The sequence below is a fragment of the Colius striatus genome, chromosome 1 (assembly GCF_028858725.1).
Source record: "Colius striatus isolate bColStr4 chromosome 1, bColStr4.1.hap1, whole genome shotgun sequence".
Lineage (NCBI taxonomy): Eukaryota > Metazoa > Chordata > Aves > Coliiformes > Coliidae > Colius > Colius striatus.
This window is the reverse complement of record NC_084759.1, coordinates 175,544,261-175,568,112: the sequence shown is the minus strand read 5'-3', so window position 1 is coordinate 175,568,112 and position 23,852 is coordinate 175,544,261. Positions and strand designations below refer to the sequence as shown.

Sequence of the window (23,852 nt, the reverse complement as noted above, 5' to 3'; positions counted from 1 at the left end):
TCTCAAGTGAAGTTTTGAAAGCTTGCATTTGTAAAATCTTTGCTAGAGCAGCAATGTCAGCTGAAATTCAGAAATCCTATGCACAAAAAAGTCCCTTCTATTTTGATTGCACAGATTTTTTTCAGGAGGAATTGTATCACATTTTTTGGTTTGAGGTTAGTGCCATTGCTGTTCACATTTTTCCTGTAAACAAACAAGATTGCTTACTGAATGACCAGGTCATGTTTCTTTCATGAATGTTAATGGCATGTAATTTACAAGCTTAGCTACTAGGATTCTTTTACTGGATGGAAAATACCATAGTAGTGTAGGATCACAGGATAATTCATGCTGGAATTCAAGATCTCAGGAGGTCTCTGGTCTGCTACTCAAAGTAGGGACAACTCTGATCTGAGACTAGTTTGCTCAGAGGTTTATCCACTTGGATCTCAAAAATCTGTTGGCACTGAATAAAAAAGCCTCTAGACTGTAGTGACTGTGCAGCCTCTCTAGGCAGCCTCTTCCACTGCCTCACAGGACTCATTGGAAATAATCTTTCTTTATATCCAGTCTGAACCTCTTATTGCAACATATGTGTTGTCTTTTGTCTTCCTATAGTTCACTATTGTGAAGAGGTTGGCTTTATCTTCTTGCTAACCTCCACAGAGCTGCTAGGAGACAACTGTTAGGTGCTCCCAAAGCCACCCTTTCTCCACATGTCCCTCAGCCTCTGCTCACAGGACAAGTGCTTTATCTCTAGCCTGGAGACCTACACTTCACTTTATTGGTGTTTTATATGTACTGGGAGACCAAAAACTGGATATGGTGCTCTGAGTATGGTCTAACAAGTGTGAAGTAGAGGGAAATAGTACTTTCCCTTGATCTATTGACCATGCTTCTGTTAGTACAGCCCTGGACACTGTTGGGACCTCTGCTACCAGAGCACATACCCAGGTCATGCTCAGCTTGCGGTCTACTAATGCTCCTTTCATACTAAGGTAAGATATTCTTTAGAAGATTTTTTTACATAGAAATGCATTGCTCAAGAGGCAAGATTAAAGCTTTTTTTCTTTTTTTTCTTTTTTTTCTGTGTGTGTTGTAGTTGTTTTGGAAATATATTTAATCAAAATATAATCAACTTGTTAGATGAAAGTGTCTGCATTTATTCAAAATGCTTTGGGAAAAAAACATTAGAGAGCAGTTCAAAACAATTGTAATTATATTTTACTTTGACAAGGTTTGCACAAATATCATTGTAAAAGGAACAACATCTTGATGAATGAGAAGTTGCATCCCATAGATACCATGGTGTATGAAATCTAAAATATGAGAAATTTCTTATTCCATCATACTACTATATAACTAAAATATACAGCTAATCTCGTCCAGAACACAGAAAGCTTTCGAAACTGTTATGATTAACTTATTCAAAATTTTAACTGTATTATTTTTAGGTTTGGTTGTGGATACATTATGTAATCGGAAAAGCTATGAGAATATAGTGTATACTATACAGTCCTCCCACCTACTCTTAGTAAAAGATTTAAGACCAGCAACCAACAGTATCTGGGCAAGGACAATGCATTCCATATATTCTACATAGATAAATCAGACTCTGGTTTTATTCTTAATGCTTTGTAACTCATGATCATAAAGACAGCAGGAACTTTTATGTGGTTTATTTTTTTCGAAAACAAAAAAATTGCAAAGATATTTTTAAAACTCTGCAACATTGAAATGCTCTGCAAAGTCGTTTCACTTTTCTAAAATGTCTTTGAAAAAGCAAGTAAAAATAACTTTTCAGTGTCATTTTCCATGTGACAGTTTCTAAATAGAACTTTTCTATTATTTTATTGAAATATGAGTTTTGACAGTTCCTAAAGAAAAGATATTAATTTTCCAATTCAAGCAAACTTTTCATTATTTTCTTGAAAGAAATTAAAAGACTGAAAATTTACTTGATTTTTGAGACTTAACTCTAGATTCACATGCCTTGTACTTGTGTCTTGATTATGGCTATCGACGTGACAGCTCCTGCTACAGCTGATGGAGCTTTAACTGATGCAGATGATGATCATTCAGTTCACTCAAGTAAAAGCTTAGATTTAGTCACTTGAATAATTTTCTAGACTCCACAGACTGAATAAAGGTAGGATTTAGGTGTCTAAAAATAGGCATTGACTACAATTTGAAATGCTTTAGAGTATTGAAGAAATGCACAGGCATGGTAGACATGACAAAGGATTCAGAAGAGACCTGTTGCAGGGTCTGGAGACCAACCTGCATGCCCTACAGTGCCTAAAATCACACTAAACATATTTGTTTCAGCAACCAAATCTCACTCTACATCTCTGTCAAATGTAATGAGAGATTATAAATATTAACTCACACGTAGATTTCTACAGAAAAAAAATCTGTGGTTAAGTTTTTGGCTGAATATGATTTCCTTATAAAATGGTTTAGTTTTACTGAACTAAACCATATGTAAAAAACAGTCTGTATTAAAAGAATGAATGATCAGTTTTTCACTTGACTCTAGCCAAAATTCCAAAGAAAACATTCAGAGTCTTGTCTGAATTTGGCTTATTTATTAATGAAAGATTTGGGTTCTTATTCATTGATTTTTACCGCCTTTCTGACTTACATTTTGCTAATTGGGTCTTCTGAAAATCAGTCAGTTTGTCTTGAATCAAAGACAAACCAGAAATCCAAGTAATCCAAATCACAGATATACTTGAAAATGTAATGTTAAATCCTCACTTATGCGCTTGCTTTTTTTTTCTAAAACTACAATTTAATAACATGTTTCAACTCAGGAAAATCAAGGAGCTGCTGGATATACCTCTAGCTCTTGCTATAGATCTCGACAGCCTAATTTTAGGCTCTTAGAGTCACATTTCAATTACCATCTAAATGCATTTGAAATAGGAATTGCCTTGTAAATGTAGAGACGTATAGTTTTTTTCCATTTCAAGAGCTTTTTCCTGTTCTGTGTTGCAACTAATTTAAAACTTTACTGAATACTTCATGATAACTGAGAAAAGGAGGCCTAGAATGTTGTCTTCTCATAACCAATTACTGTGACAGTTACTGGGGATGATGGAAACATGGAAAGCCAAAATCCCTCTTGGGATGTTTTCGTGCATGATCCCATCCATATCTTCCTGCTGTGGTCAACACCAAGCCTTTACTTTGCTTTTACCAGGGACTTGAGAGTGACATGAAGACTTACTAACTAACTGTTGAAAGTGTCGGATATCTGTGTCCAGAGAGTTATACTAATGTTGACTCCTTTAATACAAAGTGGGGCAGCTTCAACTAGAGAATCAGTACAAATAGTACCATGTAGCATCCAGAAGCCTGGTTATTATGGTGTTCAGATGGTCCCTTTAAGGCTGATATTCAAATACCTGGTCTGAATCTGCCTCTTGTGCAGCTCAGATGCTGGCCTAACTCCTGACTCCTCAACCACAGCGGGGTGTGGGAGTCATGCCCAGTTCTGACACAGCTTCACTCACATTACAGAAGTCATCCCTTTCACAGGTAAATTTCATGTATTGGTGAACTGACTTTGCCTAAAGTTAAATTATTTTCACTGAAAAATTGCCAGGTAGATCTGTCCAAAGGCACATCTGGTGCTCTGAAAACATTTTTGAAAATCTTGTTTCTATTGTTTCTTGAACCAGTTTGCCTTCCACCTCCCATTCAGTTGATAGAGTGATGTATCCATCTGCCTTCCACCTCCCATTCAGTTGATAGAGTGAGTGATGTATCCATCTGAAAGCAAACCAGAAAAATTACTTCCCTTTGCCTTATGTTGAATTGTGGATTTTTTTCAAAATGCTTTCTACTGGAGCTGGGCAATTAACTTCTAACTTTGGAAGCTGAACATGGAGTAGACTTGTGAGTCCTATACTACCTTGTGTATGATAGGTGTTGATTGAAAATGTCTTTTACAAGCAAGACCACAAACCTTCTAAAACTGTTTTTGCTTTTCTGTATCACAGATAGGAAATGGCATTTGAAACTTAAAGCTTATGGCTGATGAGTTTAATTTAAATGAACTGCTGTTTGAAATAGATAACACTTTCATTTTAGTAAATTAATGATGTGGCAAAAGGAAACTCAAAGATGCTTCTACCTGTAATAAAAAAATGATGCTCTCTAGAATTCTAATATTACACCATGTGATTACACTACTTAATCTTACTCATTTTTTTACATGAAACAGAGTGAAATGCTTCCGCTGTGCATTAACATAAATGTAATTTCAGACTTTATACAAATCTTTGTGCAAAAATCCTAAATAGGTCTGGAATCACATTGATACACTTTAATAAAATTGCAACTGTCAGAGTCAAAGGATACAAGTAATGCAAGATTTGTGGGAGAGGTATTATCCTTTCATTGACAAACTAAAAAAATAAACTAGTGCCATTTACATTCACAACAAATGTTTTTCATTTCTCCAAGTAAAATGAATGTGCAAAAATGCAGAATAAACAATTTCAGTTTTGCCAGACTTAAAGCATATTTTATGCTCCATGGTGTCCAGTTTCTTCAGCTCGCCAGTCATAACAACAAGACTAGAAGACTTAACTGGGAAGACAACATTATTAAAATGTGCAGTGTCTGCTGTTGATAGGTGTTTATGAGCCAGTCCCAACATAGAGTTCCCTTTGCTATTCCCTATTTGAAGCAGAGAGTTTCTGAACTTGCAATTTCAGAACAGTTATTTTGGATCTGGCAGTTACTGGGAAATGCTGAATTACCTACACATTACTTCCTACTGTAGAAGTCAGAAATACACTGTTGTGATGGCAGTTTTTTAAAAAATGAAAAGTTTGAATAGAAAACCTTCTAACTGATATTTAACTTCAGATAATTAAGTCTTTTACGGTTGCAGAGCGTGCCAGGGGAAGCATGATGCTCTGAAGGCTGGCAGTAGTATTATTCCATATCTCTACCATATATTTGCCCCCATCAGGGGACCAAGCATAGTATTTTAACAAAAATCCAGTGTAATTAATTTTCTAAATATTTGTAGATATTTGTTGCATGTGGCTTCTTCTAGGCTGCATCTGTGTCAGCAGTTCACTTCAGTAGCATGCTTCTGAAATGGATCTCCAAATCATCTCTCCACCTGCACTTTGGTTCACAGCATGGATTGATCTTGGGGTGCACAAGTGGAATTTCTCTGGGCTCAACTGAGACAGAATGTGACGTAGCAGACTGCAGTTATGCATGGATTCAGCCCATAAGACACAAATGCTACAAATATGGGGCCGTCAGCACCATGTTACTCCATGGCACTGCAGTAGCTGCTGATACAGGCAGATCTCTACACCCTGCTCTCTCTCCTTCCAGAGCACTGTCCTGCTAGGGCAGGAGGGCAGAGGCCAGCTGCAGACTTGAATCCATGCTGCTCCAGAGAACCCAGGTGCCTTTCACCAGCAGAGCGTTTGTCCCTTACATTTGCCTAATTGCAGAAGTGGTGCTAGCACCAAGCAACAAGTAGAATAGATATTATCTTTTAAAGTGGGGTTAGAGTTGCTATTTTCGACAGATTTAACAACAGAAGCCTTCTTAATTAAAACAAATGAAATAAAAAGTGTTGGTATTTGCATATGAGCATCTGCAGTACCATTGTTCTTTATAGTTATTGTACACTGTGGAATGGTGTGTTTGGCCGGTGCTGATTCTGAGATTAAAAGTTATGCAAAGCATTTAACTTGATAGATGTTTCTTTTCTGATGACTGGAAAGTGTTTTTAAATAGCAAGAGCAGTAAAATTGTTCATCTCTTTCTATATCTGTTTTCATGGGGTGATTTCATCTATCATGGCACATGAAAAAATGGCATTATATACAATTGCAATTGATTGCTGAGATGATCAGCTGTAGTGCTAGTGTGTTCTGCAGCAGAGCAGGGTGTTTCCTGAACAGGGGAAAGCCCAGAGAAGTGTGGAGACACGCCAGCAGCTCTCACAAGTGAGCATGGCTGAGGAGTCATGGGCCAGTACAGGAGTCATGTGGCCACCCTGCTCTCCCACAGAAGGCAGCCCTGGGGAGCACCAGCGACCAACCGTGAGCAGGCCAAGGACACTCATCCCACCTGGGTCTCAGGGCAGAACCACAGGGCAGTCGCCTGAGAGCAAAGGCTGCATCTCCACCTGGGGACTTTTGGTGCCATGTGCCCCAGCAGTCCAATGCCTCCACCTCAACATGGCTGCAGGAGAAGCTGCAGTGCAGGCTTGAGGCTGCAGGCAGTGCCTGTCCTCTCTCCTGGGACAAGGCAGGCCTCTGGGCAGACCTGTGAAGAAGGTGTGCCCAGGCAGAGGAGCTCCTGCTGCAGGGGGCTGAGCTGCAGGAGGAGAGAACCAGTCTGCAGACTCTCCTCAGGAGGGCCACTGGAGTGGAGCGAGGCAGCCCAGTCTGGTCCCTGTGTAACAACCAGCACAACAAAGAAAAAAAGCAACAAATGGGTGACTTCTGAGAGGTACAGAGGTACCCGTTTGCCTACCTGACACACTCTCCAGAGAGATGTGCTGCTGCTTGCTGGGGCTTGTATCAGGCATGTCACTGAGAGACTACCAAGCCTTGTGCAGTCCACTGGCTGTTATAGGTTGTTTCCCATGAGCACCAGTGATACAGCCAGAGGCAGTCTGAGGAGTATCAAGGGCTGCAGAGCTCTGGAAGCAGTAGTAAGTGACTCTGTAGTGCAAGTAGGGCCCTCAGCATAAGAAGGATATGGATTTGTTGGAGAGAGTCCAGAGGAGGGCCAAGAAGAGGCTGGAGCAACTCTCCTGTGAAGACAGGCTGAAAGAGTTGGGGTTGTTGAGCCTGGAGAAGAGAAGGCTCTGGGGACACCTTATTGTAGCCTTCCAGTACCAAAAGGGGCCTACAGGGAAGCTGGAGAGTTACTTTTAAAAAGAGCGTGTAGTGATAGGACAAGGAATAATGATTTTAAACAGAAAAAGTGTAGATTTAGATTAGATATTAGGAAATTCTCCCCTGTGAGGGTGGTGAGGCACTGGAATAGGTTTCTCAGAGAGGCTGTGGCTGCCCCATCACTGGAAGCATTCCAGACCAGATTGGATGGGATTTTGGGCAACTTGGTCTAGTGGAAGGTGTCCCTGCCCATTGCTGGTCGGGTGGAACTAGGTGATCTTTAAGGTCACTTCCAACCCAAGTGATTCTGTGATTCTATGATTCTATGAAAACATAAATAGTAATTTATAAAACATTTAGAATTGCATTTCTCTTTCCAGCAGCACCATCTGAAGCTGAAAATTTTGGTGAACTCTGATTAACTGCTAGATGATTTTATTTGGGTTTTAATATACCTAGACTGGATACGAATTAATTTTCTTTAGTAAGTTCACATATATATTGTATTAAGTACTTATGCTCATTTTCTTAATGAGCAATAATAGGAATACAGAATTTATGATCTCATTACTTTATTAACGTGTCCTTCTGTCCCAATGTTACATAGTATTAAGCAACGTATGGAATACTTCTTAATGTTGTTTTAACAGTTTTTAAATAACCTGGTTTAGGAGCAATTATGTGTGAAAGCATGATGAAAAGTTCTCAAAATGGTATGTCATACAAATCTAAGAGCTACTTTTGACCAAGCACAGGTAGGGATTTTTTTCTGAAGAAGGTGAAGTCAAAGGGCAAGATACTGCTTTTTGCCTTTTGGAAAAGACAAAATGAAGATGGGGAAAATAGCCAGAGTTTGTCTTTCATCTCCTCAGTCAATCCTTGCAGAACTCTGGCTATCTGATCGTCAAAGCTGTAGCTTCATCAAAGATTTGTCAGAGGGTCGTGCAAAACACAAAAATCCTAAATAGCTCTAACAATGAGCATCTCAAAGTTGGTGGAAAATTTAAGATAGTGTTATCTTCCCCTTATGTATGATTGTGCAAAAAATTCTATTTGAAATCTGAGCAGTGAATAACTTCAGTTTCACTATGTGATGGTTTGGGTAATGAGATCCTGTCACAGGCCAGAATTTGTTTTCAGTACACTTTGCCCTGCTGATTTAAATATGAAGAATCGGGAGATTCAGACTGGAAACGGTTCTGATTTCCAACAGTTAATGTTTTGTGAACTTTATAGATTTCTCATCTTGTTTTTAACTTTCCAGGGACAAATCCTGTTTTGTTCAGTTTTCAACTCAGTATGGACGAGTAACGCAATCTGTTTCCTGAAAATCTGGCTGGATGGAGTCAAAGTTACATCTGGCATAGGTCTGGAGGAAAAGTACTAGGAATGATTTTGTGGTGCTGCATTGGGATTGCAAAAGGATGAGTCAGAGCTTCATGAACGCAGCCTAGGGAATTCCTGATGTGAGAGGTAGGACACACAAAAGAGCAGAAGAGGGTATCTCCAAGCAGCTGGGACCTACAGTCACTGCAGTACATTGTGTCTTCTGTCATCCAGGACTTCTGAGAATGTCAGTAACTTCATGATTGGAATACTGATTTAATTAAGTGGTACAGGCATGCCAGCCCCCAACTTTGAACTGCCTTAGAGCTATTAGAAAATGTGCACTTGTGCAGGCAGTTTACAGATATAGCAGGAGAACCTTTTACCAGGAGGGCTGGTGACAGTGCTGTTATTTTGGAATTAAAAGAAAACTAAATTTTGTGGACTTCTCTCCTTGTGAAATAAAGTCAGAAAGTCTCAGCTGTGCATCAACACTCAACATTGGTTGTAGTATATTGTAAAGTATGGGTATCCTCTTCCTCTCTCTTCCTGGCTTGATCTGTTCCAGCTCTTTCTCCAGAGCCCAACTCTGCATTTCAGAGAAGTCCATCTGCTGCTCTGGCACACTGTGCTCTCCTGAGACACGGACTGCAGAAGTATGGAATGACACTAGGGCCATGTCAGATGGCAGTGGTGGGGTTTCTCTTTGGGCAGACAGACTGCAAACCATGGTATGGCAGCCAGTCTGCACACTAAGCTGCAAAGGCTCGGCTGTGATGTTCCTTGCCACACTCTTCGAAAAGGAATTTTAAGTGGGTTGTTATTTCTTGCTAGCTATGGATCTAGAGAAGTATTGATGTATCTGCATGCAGTTATACATTTGCAGAACAACTGCCCTGCAGATCGTACAAATAAGTGGCTTTTTCTTCACAGACCAATCTGGGCTCATTCCATTCATAAAGAACTTGCAGTTCATAAGGTCAGGTTTGTGCAGGTGCAAGACAAAGGGAGAAGTTACAGACCCATCACCCAGAACAAGCACAATGTCTGCAGGAAGATGAGGACAGTGGCAAAGCATCACTGTAAGGGAGACTGCAGAGTTTTGAGAGTATTCAGTGCCAGACTGAGCTTACAAAACTCCTTTGGTAATTAACTTGCTAACATAGTTATGTCCAGCATGCAGTGTGGCCGCTGCTGCTCCTCATTTCCCAGGGAGCTGAGTGTCTCCAGTTGAACTTACCACTTGGAAATGGAAAGTGGCTAGGCTTGTTTGGAGACAATGGGAAAAGTCATCTTTGCTTTTGCTGCTGTTGAGTGATATGACCCATAAAGGCGCCCAGAATGTAGGAATAGAAACATCTGCTGGGGAAAGACTCTGGCAAAGAATTGTAGAAAAAAAACAGTTAGGCCCTCACAACACTGGATGGACGACTCTACTAGGTTTTGTGGGTTTTTGCATTCATTCATTGAACATATAGGATCTATTTTAGACTTCTGGAAGAATTTTTTATGAAATCTTACTCTATCCTCAGTATTTTACAGTGGATAAAGGGAGGTAGCCCTGGCACTTCATTATCTGCTGAAGAACAGCACAGCTCTGTTCACCCAAATACACACTGTTCTTATTTACTAGGGACTGTGTTGTCCTCAACTGGCCCTATTTTGCTTCTGCTACTTTTCCTTACTGTGATGTTGCATTGACTTTGTGTCCTTGATGTTTGTGTCCAGGTTATTTTTTTCATTACAGTTTGTGAGTAGGTCTTGTTTATGTAATGTGCCTGTTTTTCTGATTTAAATTTTCTCAGTTCTTGTTCCCCTCTTAGCTACAGCTGTGCCAGAGTGTGGCACGCAGGGCATCTGGGCACTGGGGCACCAGCAGAGAAATTACTTAGAAAGCCCCATGAGGAGAGTTTTTCTCAGAGGACCAGCAAAGAGCACTAGAAAGGGAGGGATGATGAAGGGCTGCTTTCCTTTACAACAGAGCTTTTATGTGAAGAATCAAAAGTTCAGCCTGATCTCTGGTCATCATGTGGCAAGTGACAGCTCAGACATTGTATACAAGTCACAGAGAATCAGAAAGTTTGGGGAGATTTTTTGTGATTTTTGAAAAGGCAAGAGGTGTTTAAGAGAAGAATGTGTGCCCAGCAGGCAGAAACAGGACTGAGATGATATGTTTGATGGCCATTACATGTATGGGAAATGTCAGTATGTCTGGACTCTGAGAAGGAAGTGAAGCCCCCTGTTTCCAATGATGCACCTGTTAGAAGAGTTCCTTCTTTAGCAGAAGATATGCAATGCACCTTTAAGTGCTTTCTAAACAACTTGGCCAAAGCTGGATTGTCCAGACTTCAAGGCATGATGGCTACATTCTTGAACTATAGGGCAGCAGTGTGGAGACCTTGTAGGTAAATTAATGCCAGGTATTTGGCATAGGTTGTTGAAGATGGCATGTGGATGTTCTGCACTTACTACTGATTGTAGTAGTGTAGACAAAAACGAAGTAATACAGCCTTTCTCCTCCTGAAATTACTTTTGTGCATGATAGAAACTACAACATTATGACCCTATCTGCCATGAGAGATTGTCTGCAGCCACCACCAATTACAAAAGCTTACTAAAGCTTCTGGGACATGTTGTAGTAACCTCTCATAGTGTGTAGTATTCTGGGCGATAGATGCTAAGGAGTTGGTCAATTTGGTCAAAGCTTATGGTCCAAGAAAGTGCTTTTGTGGGAAGGTGCAGAAACCATAAGACATCTACTTTGTCTCTTGCTAAATGTATGAGAACAAACTTAATGTTCTCTTGGCAATTGAGGGCCAGCAATGTGAGTTCATTTTGGCATGAATGACTTGATTTGACAAATTCAAGACCAAACTCAGTCCTGGATATCAAAAATTTTAGAGATACAGTCTAAAGAATTACCTGCTTCTTGAGAATTCTCTGGCAGTAACAAGTTACTCTCTTCAAGCTTTCTCTCAGTTTAGTGTGGAACTGGGAAATTTAGATCATCACTGGCAGTGATAAACACTGTACTTTTCTGGACCTACCTAATAATTTTAACTTCTCAATGTGCAATTGGCCTGGACAGTGGGGGTTTTTTTCAGACTTTTTTATAATTTTTATTCTTCATAGCAACCTTCTATCTTGAAGAGTACAGGCTAGGTTGTAAAATGTGTGTTATTGTAGCTGAATAGTTGTTCAGGGCACATAATCATTCAATACAGCAAGCTAGAATTAGAAGTGAAATATAAAAGTGTATTTCCTCTGTGAAGCAGAGAAACAAGTTGCATTTCTTAATGTCTGGTACAGGGAAGATTCGATCCTCTCTTGTCTTTCCCCTCATAGCCCTTCTGTAAGCAGAAGACATAGAAGTACTGCCAGCAATGCTGTGAACAGTTTGATGGTATAGCCCTTTCTCAGTAATGTGCATTGCTGAATAACGAACAAACTACATTGGCCTAAGTATTGCAGGGTAGCTCACACTAGTTCATCTGATACAAGTTATGTCATGATAAATGAAATCATCAGCTTCTTCTTAACTTCCAGGACACTGAGGCTTTCACAAGACGTGAACTGAACTCTAATCCAGACAAATTCAGTTTATAGTAACTTCAAAAGCACTTCCTGGGCTGTGTTTCAGTATCATAGGTCAAAAAATACAACTGAGTGCTAATTTTGCAGTTTAATGTAACCGTTTCAAAAGTCTATTTCCAACCATTTTTATTGGTTTCACATTTTCTTAATCTACCAGCAGCCCATTTTCTGCTCCCTTCCCTTGCTATTTGACATTTCAGAATGAATAACAAAGCAATTTTTCAACTGTATGTGCATTTCCTCAAGGAAATCAGGGCTTGAGCATACACATTAGTCTTTGCATGCATGACAATGGAGAATGGATAAAAATGTCTGGTTTTGCTTGCATACATGTAAAAATCTGACCTTCCATGCTTTGTACTCTTGCTTCAAGATGCAAATACATAATTGAAAAGGAGTGAAGCAGAATACTATTGAGTATAACTTCTGGGTACATGGTTCTCATAGCACACTATACAGACTTGAATTACAGTTCTGAACTACCAGTGCACCAGGAGATGTGGGTTCCTCAGAAAAAAGATGAGGAAATCAGTGCTCCCAGTGCCCAGGGCAGTCTGCACTGGCTGGCAGGCAAGCACTGAGGACTTTCTGTGTTATTTCTGGATATATTCTCAGCTAAAGTGAGATATGTTCTCAGCTAAAGTGAGAACATATACCTTCATGTGGATTTCAGACATGAAGATGAAATAGATGGGAAAAACCACCTTTGTGGGTAACATGAGACTATATGCAAGAGAGGAGCACCATAATGAATCACCTTTACAAAGTAAACCATTATGAGTACATGCCATTAAGGAGCTTGTAGAAAAGTTAGTTGGGTTCAGGTACTGACAGGTGAGATGGCAGCTGAGCAAACGTTTTGGGGATAAGCAGTCTTGAATATTGCTTGTGTCTGATTAAGTCTAATATGACTCATTCAGGATTTTTTCTTGTACAGATGCTGGCAATACAGTCAGGGAATACTGTATGGTGCCAACCACGAAACAACCACCAACAACATTGTATATAACTGAATGTATTCATTAAGAATAAAAATTAATGTTCAAAAGTAAAGGTGGTAGAAATCAAGTCATTTTGTGTCTTTTACTGTTAGGAAGTGCAGCCCAATGTGCTACAGGAAAGTGATGTTTAGGATGTGTGTACACTACTGCTTATGTGCATATTTGTTTTCCCTTCCTACAAAGACACAGCCAAGGCTGATATATAAAAATAAATGCATACAGACTGATAGCCTGTGACTACTGGTGAACCGATTTTTCTTTTACTCTGATGAGTACTTATCCTATTTGGAAGTGTCATGGGAAATATTTCTTCGCATTGTTTTACAGCCCTCAGTAGCTGAAGAAAATGAGACTTTATTGCTGTAGAAAAAACCCTGCATCTTGCCACAGTTTATCAGCCTGTGTGCATTCAGATGTTGATATGCCTCTGTTATAGCATAGATTTACTGACAGCTATGGCTACTGAGAGAAGCCTTGTCCCCCCTCAAATTACCAGCTAAATTTACCTGTCTCTACAGAACCAGAAATTCAATCAGTCGGCACTGCCAACTCTGAAGGATATCTCCAAAGTGCTGCTGGAAATGATGCAGAGCTATTTTGAGGGGAGAGCTTAGAAAGATATTTGCTCAAATACCATATTGCAAAATTGTATGAATTAGCCAAATGTGTCTTCTGGAATTCTCATAGCATTCATATGGAGGCTTTATAACTTTTATGATTTGCTCTTGACTGACTTCTTGGAAAAGCTGTAAGATGTGCTGAAAACTTGTACAAAGGACGTCTTAGGAGACACAAAGCAAAAATCTTTCTACAACTCGCAGAATTCACTACAGATTAATTTAGTGCAAGGAAAACTTCTTGCATACAAACATGTTTCTATATAAAAATTAGACTTCACGGTTATTGTCCTATAGCTCCTACAGCTCTTCAAAAGTTCTAATGTCTTTGGTGCCTTAAATGTTCTCTCTTGGATTGTTCATTTGAATTTAGCTTAGGTCATACAGTCCTTGGTACATTATTATATTTTACTTGTTTCTTATTTTGCTTAACTGGTTTGCATCTTCAGTGAAAAACATGGAATAAAGAACAAGAGTGATACACTCCAGCCTAATTTTCCAACAGGCTTAGTACTAGCTACTGAATTTATTTTTACTAAGGATTCAGCTGACTGCTTTCCTATTTTAAATCAAATTATTTGTTTGTATGCTTAATTTTCTTCAATCTCTTTTCATCAGCAGTAAAGTACTGATAAAACACATGTTGACCGTTAGAAGACAGATAAAATAGAATGATACATCTTCATTACTATTGTATTCTCTCTGAACTCTTTTTTTTTTCCCCCTTGCAGGACGGTTCTATTTACTCTGACCTCTGTAGTTGTGCTTGTCATCACTACTGACTGGATCAGCTGGGACAAGCTGAATCGTGGATTTCTGCCAAGCGATGAGGTCTCAAGAGCCTTCTTGGCTTCTTTCATCTTGGTGTTTGACCTTCTTATTGTCATGCAGGTACACTCTCCTAATGTTTTGTGCAAGCTGCTGAGACTGCCTAGTCACTCTATGTCCTCTAGGGCAAACAGCATTTAGCTAAGACTAAATAAAAATAAATAAAGGTTTAGTTTGCAATTGCTATTAGTAGGAGCATTTTGTAACACCATTCTGTGTGACTTTGCAAAAAATCTGCTGGCTTTCTTTTTGTGAAAACATTGCTGATTTCTTAGACTACAGGTAAGAGCTACATGACTTTCCAAATTAGAAGGTGTTTTCTGCTCAAATGACATCAGAAAGGAAGTGGAAGCTAGTTGTTTTGTAAATTCAAAGCTTCTGTTAGGAAGATGAGATAAATTCGACCAAACAAGAGAGAAAAATTTCCATATTTTAAGCCTTTACAGTATTAGGCATACACACATTGCATTATTTTAATAGGTGAAGTTTAGTATTTACTATTAAGATTCCACTTTCTACAATCCCATGAAGATTTCTTTGCTTTCATGACAGGTCCTTGCATAGTAATGTCCTCTGCCAGAGAGGTTAACTGGGGAGATGATTCTCTGTAGTCTTCCAGATGTCTGCCTCTTTGAATCTAGCTGTTAAGAAAGGAGTCTGGGTCACATGTACGTGGCCAAAAACCTCCTTCATGTGATGCTGCTCTGTGTCTACCCTTTGTATTTGTCTGTGGTTTGAGCCTTGTGTGGATAACTCACCAAATGCTGTGTGAAAACTGAGGTCGTTTGCGCTGAGGCAAGGAAAAGGAGCACTGAGGGCCTATGTGACTTTAGCAATTAGTCTTAGACATGTTACACTGTTGAACTGAAGTTTAGTAAAGAATTTGAGAAGAACTAATGAGTTCTTTCCACACAGTATATTACTATCTAACTCTGCTAGCAAGTACCCTTTCTGGGGCACTCCGTTCTCTTTAACGAGATATCTATTGCTTGAGTAATTATCATAGAGGTGACACTGTGGTGGCACTCTGAATTTATCACTGCTGTACTAGGACATTAAAGCTGCATAGAGTCCTATAGTTCACTTTTATTTTCCAATGTCCAGCACTGTTCAGTCTTCACTGTGGTTCATGGTTAGAACAAGGAGGATAAGAAAGGGAATATATTTTTTTTTCTAGTAAGATTTCTGGTGCTCTCTTTTATCTCCCTTTGCATTTTACATTTTGTTTGCTGTTTCAGAAAGATTCAAGAGAATGTATAATAAAAGATTTTACTTCACAGTAGACAGTAATGGAAATGTGAATGAAAATATGCAATATGTCAGGCACTACCGAATTTGGTATTGTGTGCAGGGTAGAGAAACAGAGTTGTCTTTGTATCAAATAATTATTAAATCGTCTTTTTCACTTTGAAAAATGAAGTTTGACCATGGAGCTGCTGAATATAGGGAAAAATTTTATGTGAAACTGCCTCTCCTGAGTATTATTTGATATTTTTACAACACAAAGCAAGAGGTTCTTTTTATTTACATTTTTGACTGATGTTTGTGTGATGTGGTTAGCTATTTATTTACAGTTATTTATTTGGACTGTGCAACTAAGTTAGCATATTAGCATCTATAGTTCTGGCACCATTTCATTGCTAGTGCAATAAACTGAAGACAAAAAGTATTAAATCTCAAGTGAAGACCATCAGGTTCATGATCCTTTGAAGCGTGCTTTAGAATTACATGTCTCTAGACATTTTGAAAACTTCTGTCTGAGCAAGTAGACGTGGTCGTGTTCTTAGTGACTTTGCTAATGGGTGGGAGCCTGTGGTGGCTAGATTATTAAACCTTGTGTGTCCAGAAAGGATGATTTATTTCAACTCTGTAGTGTCTTTTGAGAGCATTTACAGGTTTTTCCAGACTCCTGAAAGACTGGAGTATTCCAGCATCACAATGGAATTACATGTTGCAGCTAACTTGCTGAGTACTTTGCAAGTCCTGTGGTGTAAATTCTTGCAACTCTTATGACTTACTGCAGCTTTTAATCAAATACAATATCCGAGTGATTTAAACATTACCTGAAAATGCAATTTTGAAAAAGATTTGAAAAAGAGAATTTATTCTTCAATAAACGGGAGAAATTCTGTAGCAGCTGAGTGGAGTTAACAGAAGCCAGGCAGCACTTATGTCTAAAATTCTTTAAGAAAGCTCTTAAATGTGAATATTTAACGAAACTAGCAAAATAATCCCATTAATATCAAATGATAATACTTTTGTAAATAAGGAGAATAGAATTTTGTCTTCCTGGGTAACTTGAAAGAAAAGAAGGTCAAAGAGAGTTAGAAAATTAACAATATTCCTGTGACTCGTGCTGCATCTCTGCGTATGTATGTAATAGGATATCATGAGACAGACTTTTCTTTTAAATAACCATTTTTAAAATCTATTTTTCCTTGTATTTTTGTATGTAAATTACTTTAACATGTAACTGTAAATTGTTCCTTGCTACTGCAGTTGAAAATCAACATATTTAATGGGTGGCCTGTCAGTTCTTTATTTGTTTGTTTTCTGCAGAATGTCTGATCTTTTTTCTTTGGTAGAGTTTTAATAAGAGAATTAGAATGATAACAGATTGAAAAAAAAATAGTTAGGCTGTCCTGTATTTTTTTTTCTTCTAGTTCTTTGTCTTTCCCTGAAAAAAGAAATCGTTAATCTGGGTGCTTTGTAATGTTAATTTTGTTTTGTATATGTCATTGTTAAACAGTAACCCAGAAGTGGTATCAGCAAAATGTAACAGGCTCTAGTCTTGTTAACAAATACTTAAAGCAGGGACAGTTCTATTTATTTTCAGTTTTACACAGATGGAGGTGATTAAAATATGGTATGATGGGCAAGCACATTAAAAACCAACACCCACATCATCAAGTACATGAAAGATATAAATTGCTTGAATAGTTGAAGTAGAAATATGTTCTTGTGCACAGAAAATATTTGTTCTTTAGAATTTCAGGGGGGTGGAGGTGTTAGAAAATGTATTTAACTTTGAAAGTGTAATTCGTGGCTTTTAACTGGATTTTCACTTGGTAATTTGATAGAATTAATTTACACATATATAAATGAGAGGAGAATCCTGATTTACACTTGAAGCGGAATGTACAGGTATAGTGGTTTTCCTTTGAAACTGATAAGCAAAAAATGATTTTACATCCATAGACAAAGCAAGATGTACACAATAATTTGTCATTCCTATCCAAACGGATCCTCTCAGCTGTACATTTGATTCAAAAGTGGTATAGTTTTTTGTTGTTTCCTAACAAGCAACAGCAAAAGGTACTGATGTTTTTTGAGTTTGTTCTCAAGAAAGTTATCAAACTTTGAATTAAAATTACCTTCTAAAAACCTTCTCATTCAGCACAGCTTCTGAAGAAGTGAGCATTTGAATGTCAGGGTACTTTGCGTTACTGTTGCTGGGTTTTGGAACATTTGAAAACAAAATAGTGAAATACAAGTCAAAACCTGTGACAAACACCTGTGTTAGTGAATTTAGCAAACAACTTTTACATTATCTCTGGCAATCAGCATTTCTATATGTGAGGAGTTGCTATGCTTTTTTATTCATGCACTAACCATTTTAAGATGGGACTCTGGCCATAAAGGCAGGTAACCAATGATAGGTTCTTCAGAGGAGTCCAGATAGATGGAAATTCACCTTTAATAAAACTGACAGCAGATTCAGCTCCATTACTGATGTCCCCAGCCACTACTGTATGGTAAGGTTTTACAGGGAGGAGCTGTATAGCCTGAACTGCTTTTTTTTTTCAGATGTTATGTGGAGTGTTTCATTCCACTCAGAGTACATTACGCTTCACTAGGAGATTTCAGACATGCCTGTCAGAGAGCATTACAAAAATTGGTAAGCATTTTGAACACACACTTGTACTCATATAACTGTGCAATGTTTGCTGAAGAAACCTACTGCGAGGGTTGGCTCTGCAGTGCTGTGCCTCCCATGGCATACAGATCTCTGAAGGAGAAAGGGACAAGTTCAAGTGAGGTAACTTTGGGAGAAACCTTTCTTTAGTAAGTAATAGATTTTCCTTCCTGAAAAGTCTATCACATAGGAAACACTTTAATCTCTTCTTTTGTCCCTTCTACATCCTCATGCTTCTAGGGGTTGTGGAAGTGTTCCTTATTAGCACTGACTTAAAGCATTCAAAAATAATCTTGAAAAAGTCAATTACAAGGACTGGAAGGGAACAACTCTTAATCTATAGCCTCACATTATTTATGTTTACTACTAATTCAAGTGACAAACCTGAGTACATCCCTAACATTTTAACCAACAAAATGATAATGGTTCTCAAGTCAATATTGGCAACATGGAATTTATTTCTAGTGGGTCAGACACAGGTCTTGCTTGCCTACCCTAGGATTGTGCCTTTTCTTGGAACTGCCTCCACAGCTGCTGCTCATGGATTTGTATCTGCATTGAATTTCTCAGTCCCAAAGTGCTTTGATTTATTTCCTTGAGAGTTACTGGTTTTAGGGGTGTCAAGTTTTCTCCTTTCTATTTTGAACACAGAATGGTAGCTGTCCTGAGCTCCACTTTTATCCTTCCCATCAGACATCTGCTTTCTATTAGCTTTCCTGTATCTCTGTGACTGGTATCTAGAGGGTGGGTTTTTTCCTGGCTATCATGTACTGAGAGGGACAAGTTACTGTGCCCCTAGAAATGGTCCATCTGACAGCTCAGGACCAAGCAGCTAGAATTGGAGTCAACATCCCACAGAGTGAAATGTCCCTGTCCCTATCCAGGCTGGGAAGTGAGGCTCTGAGGAATGAGTGCATGGAACCTCCACACCTCCTTCTCGTTGTTTTCTGTAGATAAGGCAAAGAAAGTGAAATTGGACTATAATTATAGGTCAAAGAATAAAGTAATGCATTTGGAATTCCCCAAATTTGATAGAATTGTATGTAGTGATTATATAAAAGGGTCTGGGGGTGGGGGGGAAGTACACATTGTTATGTATAATTAAAAACCCAAAAGTTTCTGTTGGAATATTTTCAATATCATCTGGATGTATAAATTCCTTTTGAAAATCCTTGAAACATTCTTTTTTCCTTTGCCAGAACTCACAATAAAGTACAGTTTGTTTCTTCAACTTTTTCAGTTACTTTAGGACTAAGAAAATGATAAGGAAAAAAATTTTCCTCTGAAAAAAGGTGGGTGTATCTTATGCCTTATTTCACATTATATGCCCTAACTTTTTAATGAGCTGTCTGGTTTATATTGCAGCCTTTTTCTTCTTTGCTTGTCTAGTTTGATAACTAGCACCATCGTTTCATGCTGTGGATTTTGTCAAACAAGACATGTGAAATATGGTATTTTTAAGTACATTTCATCCTTTTCACTGGTTGTAGATGGTTAAGTCTTACTTGGCTGCATTATATTTGTCTCAGGCATTATAGATTCAGCTCCAGGGCTTGCTTCAGCTGCTGTAACTTGGTGTATTTGTACTGACCTGAATCCTATTGTGCCAATTTATATTGGCTGAGGGCTGAACCCTTTTTTTAGCACTGTAACTCAGTTCCTCATTTGCAGAAAAGGAACAACCGTAGTTCTTTTCTTTCACTAGTTGCCTGATTGTCTGCTTGGCCCCTAAGGTGCTCAGAGAAGGATGCTATCTGACTTGGTACAGCTTCCAGCATAATCAAGCACCAATCCCATCTGGAGTCTCTTGGTTCTGAGATGACTACACACAAAATGAATTAGCTGAGAAAGCTTCTCATTTGTCACAGTTGTTCCCCTTTACCCTGACAATGGATATGTGCCACCGAGGCCCTTCTTTAGCAGTGCAGGTACTTGTCTGACATAATGAAGCAGTTCTCCAAAAGCAAACCTAGCATTTTCACACACTGCCCCCTGAAACTGCTGTATCCAGCCAAAATGCACAGAAATGTGGAATTCCAGGAACAAGAAAAGCTGGAAATTGTTTGCAAGTCTTTCACAGTACTATTTTCATCTGTAGTTGCAAGGAGAGTCTTTTTACTGATTCTGCTGTAATCAGTGTGTGATAGGCTTTGTTGTTATGGGATATATGTCTGATGAGCACTGCACTGCTTAAGATTTTATTGCAGTGGTATATGTTGATAGAACACTAACAGTGGCATTCAGATCATTTCATCTCTCCATAGCAATACTCTGGAATGTATTATTTGATTGGAGAAATGTGCTTTGTAATGAGCATTTCTACACAGCTTTATCTAAAAGTGAAAAATCTGAGATGAGATTGAACTGTTTCAGCTGTTTTCTAAGTGATAGAATTGTGTGCAAGTTGTAAATACAGCCATTTGAGTTTAAAAAAAAAAAAAAGATGAACCTCAGTTTGCCATTGCTAGATAAACTGTTGCCTTAAGACAAGCTTTATGCCTATCCATATCTTAAATTTAGCTACGTATCATACTGAATTTACAAGACTTAGAGACAGGTTGTACCTGGGTGTACAGATCCACCAAGTAACAATACTGAGTTCAAGAAAGGAGAAGGAGCAAAACCAGCTTGGTTGCTCTTAATCAAACCTTAGAAGAGAATAGAAACAAAAATATACCTGATATTATTGTTCTAACTGCATTATTTCTGTAAAGCTGATTGAGCAGCAGTTGTTTATCCTTGGGAAGTTCTAAGCTTGTTGTGTGAGACATTAAGAAAAAGACATGCTTGCTTTTATTACCTTTGAGTTTTTCTAACATGCTATAAAGCTGCTGCTTCTCTTTGTACAACAAAAGGGACATACGTAGTTAATCACTGTGTGTTCTGAGGTACATTGAATGTTTTTGCATCTCTCAGAATCAGACTTTACTGAACCCATCAGTAAGTAAGTAATTCATTCTCATATTTATAGAGGAGAGTAAGTATTCCCTAATGCTTTTAGAGATTTGAGATGACAGTTGCAATAGTTTCAGATTCTGAACTAACATCTAATTACTCAACTGTATTGTGCTTGGTGTAGCATCCCAGTGTATCACAGGTGCTGCATAAGCCTTAAGTCAACCAGTTCTCTAATCTCCTACAGGTCAGAAGGTAAAAAGTTTCTGTTTTCTGGAATCTGACCATGTTTGCCTGCCCATCCTGTAGCGCTCATTAGGGAGAGGAGATTCCCCAGCATAACACTTTACCAAATCTGACAGACAGATTGGTGACCAGCATTGCATGACACATTGTGAATCTGTTTCCCACTGGAGCAGCAAAGCAACTAAATCAACAGACCTAGCCTCCCAACTAGTCTCATTAGTGAGCTGCAGCTGACTATGGACTGCACTATGTCTCAGCTGCTCCCAAACAATTAACCTCTTGTCTATCTCTTCCTAGTACCTAGACGGTACTCAGAATATAGTTTTTCATTAAGATTCTTTAGAGCCCTGCAGGAGCCAAGGGATACATTAACATATTGTCACTATTTTTGAAACAGTACAGAGACTTAAAAAACCAGTATGTTAAACTGAGAAAGAACCATATTTTTCACCTCCTTCCCTCAGCACTTGTTCAATTACTCCAGTAGCCAGTAATGCTGAACTTGTCTCAATACCTCTGATGACAGAATGACACCGCCTCAGGTAGTATGTGATGAGTACAGCTGTCTCCATATGCTTTCATCTCCCACTTCGTTAGCAGGAAGGGCAGCTGCAGGTGTGGAAGGGAGTATCTGTTATCAACCAATGCATGGTGGAGCTGTCAGGGCATCTGAACTTGGTTGCACCAGGCACTGAATCCATTTCTCCCTGGATGAAGGCAGGGGAATTAATGAGCCACTTTCAAGAATGCCTCTGAGCAAGGCAGTCTGTGTCTTAAGGCAGTAGGTTGTAGAGAGCACTTTGAAGCACTCACAAAGACCATAAGGGAGAGAGGGGCCTGGGCCCTGCAGCCATGGCTGCAGCTCCAGGCCTGGCCACCTCCTGCTCAAAGCAGCCCCTTGCAAGCAGTTCCCTGTTTCTGAAGAAAGACCACGGTGGTAGCTGGCTGGTCCTGCCATGCAGGGTAGCGTGGTAGCAGGGAGAAGGACATGGAACAATCTTGATCCCCTCAAATCTTCTCTTTCCATCCAGCAATGCTGTACAGTGCATGAGTGGCACAGAGGCAGACCCGGAGCAAAGGCAAATTCTTATGGTGGAGCCTCACGCCATGAATGAAGTGCTCACATGGTTTCAGTGACCCAAACCTGGCAGAGCTGCTTTTCTGCTGCACCCAGACAAATTTGGCTTGCACCTTCGAGAAGCTTGTATTCTGTCCTGGCCAATTCCATTTCCATCTTTTCTTCAACAACCTTAGAAGCCTATGGAGCACCGTTTCTCAGTGCATTTGTGTCTTGCACCCACACTGGCATTAATTAACGTGATACAGTAATTGAGAGGACTGCACTGTGTCTGTTCTGGCTGTTGCTGGTCATTTTGAGCTATGATATAATTTTGTCTTTCAGGAGAGACATTGTAGCTTTTTCTTTCATACAAAACCAGCTTTAATTTCACTCTCCATCAGTTCCCATTGAGCTTCGCTGTGATATTGTTTCTCATGTCAGGTATTGTACAAGGAATTAAATGATCACAGAATCACAGAATGGTAGGGGTTAGAAAGGACCTCATCATGTAGTCCAACTCTCTGCTAAAGCAGGTTCACCTCAATCAGGTTGCACAGTAACATGGCCAGGCGGGTTTTGAAAACCTCTAGAGAAGGAGACTCCACAACCTCTTCAGGCCCAGGTGGAGCCACTGTAGGTACAGGTCTTGGGGTTAGTAGCCAGTGCTCCCTCACCCTCACAGGAAAGAAGTTTCTCCTCATGTTCAAGTGGAACTTCCTGTGTTCAAGCTGGTGTCAATTACCCCTTGTCCTGAAACTGGGCAGTACAGAAAAAAAGACTCACCCTATCCTCTCGACATCCACCCTGTAGGTATTTCCAAGTGTTGATAAGGTCCATTCTCAGTCTTCTTTTCTCCAGGCTAAATAGCCCCAGGTCTCACAGCCATTCCTCATCAGAGAGATGCTCCAGTCCCCTCATCATCTTGGTAGTCCCCAACTGCACTCTCTCAAGAAGTTCCCTATTTCTCTTGGACTGGGGAGCCCAGAACTGGACATTTGGATGGAAATTTGTTACTAGGTAATCCATTTTATCGCCTGTAGATGAAAATGAGAAAACAGTGCATATCTCTTTTTAATGTCTCTCTGTATGGGTTTAAGAATACAATCCTATAATCCTTGTTGGATGGCTCTTTGCTTTTAGTTTCTCTCGGGTGGTCTTTAGATCATATATATGATGTGCATACTACATTAAGTTTATAATGAAATTTCCTCCCACTTAGAACTGTGTACCCAAAGTGGGGAAGCAAACAATCCTCAACAACAGCAAGTACAGCACACGAAGTGATCTGCTTTATCAGGCAGCTAGAGCTGGATGAAGCCAAAGGAACTGTTGTCCCATCTTGAGTCTGCAAGCATACTTTTTGATGGTCCCACTTCATCTCAGTTTCTGCAGTTGGTATTTTAGAGAAGGCTACTCAAACTGCCCAGACTGTGCCCCACAGAATTTCTGAAGGCAGCCCATGTGGTGCTGCACCAGCTGCCTGTGCTGCCTTCCCCCAGG

The 23,852-nt window shown here is 39.3% G+C and overlaps 1 protein-coding gene across 3 annotated transcripts in view; it reads left to right on the top strand.

The window, feature by feature from the left end:
* Nucleotides 1–23,852, top strand: part of TMEM117 (transmembrane protein 117) — a 217,284-nt gene that overhangs the window by 165,568 nt on the left and 27,864 nt on the right. For all 3 annotated transcript variants that reach the window (XM_062017088.1, XM_062017076.1, XM_062017084.1), the window contains one exon: nucleotides 14,139–14,298. In XM_062017088.1, coding sequence (XP_061873072.1) covers nucleotides 14,139–14,298 — 160 coding nt within the window. The remainder of the gene's footprint in view (nucleotides 1–14,138; nucleotides 14,299–23,852) is intronic.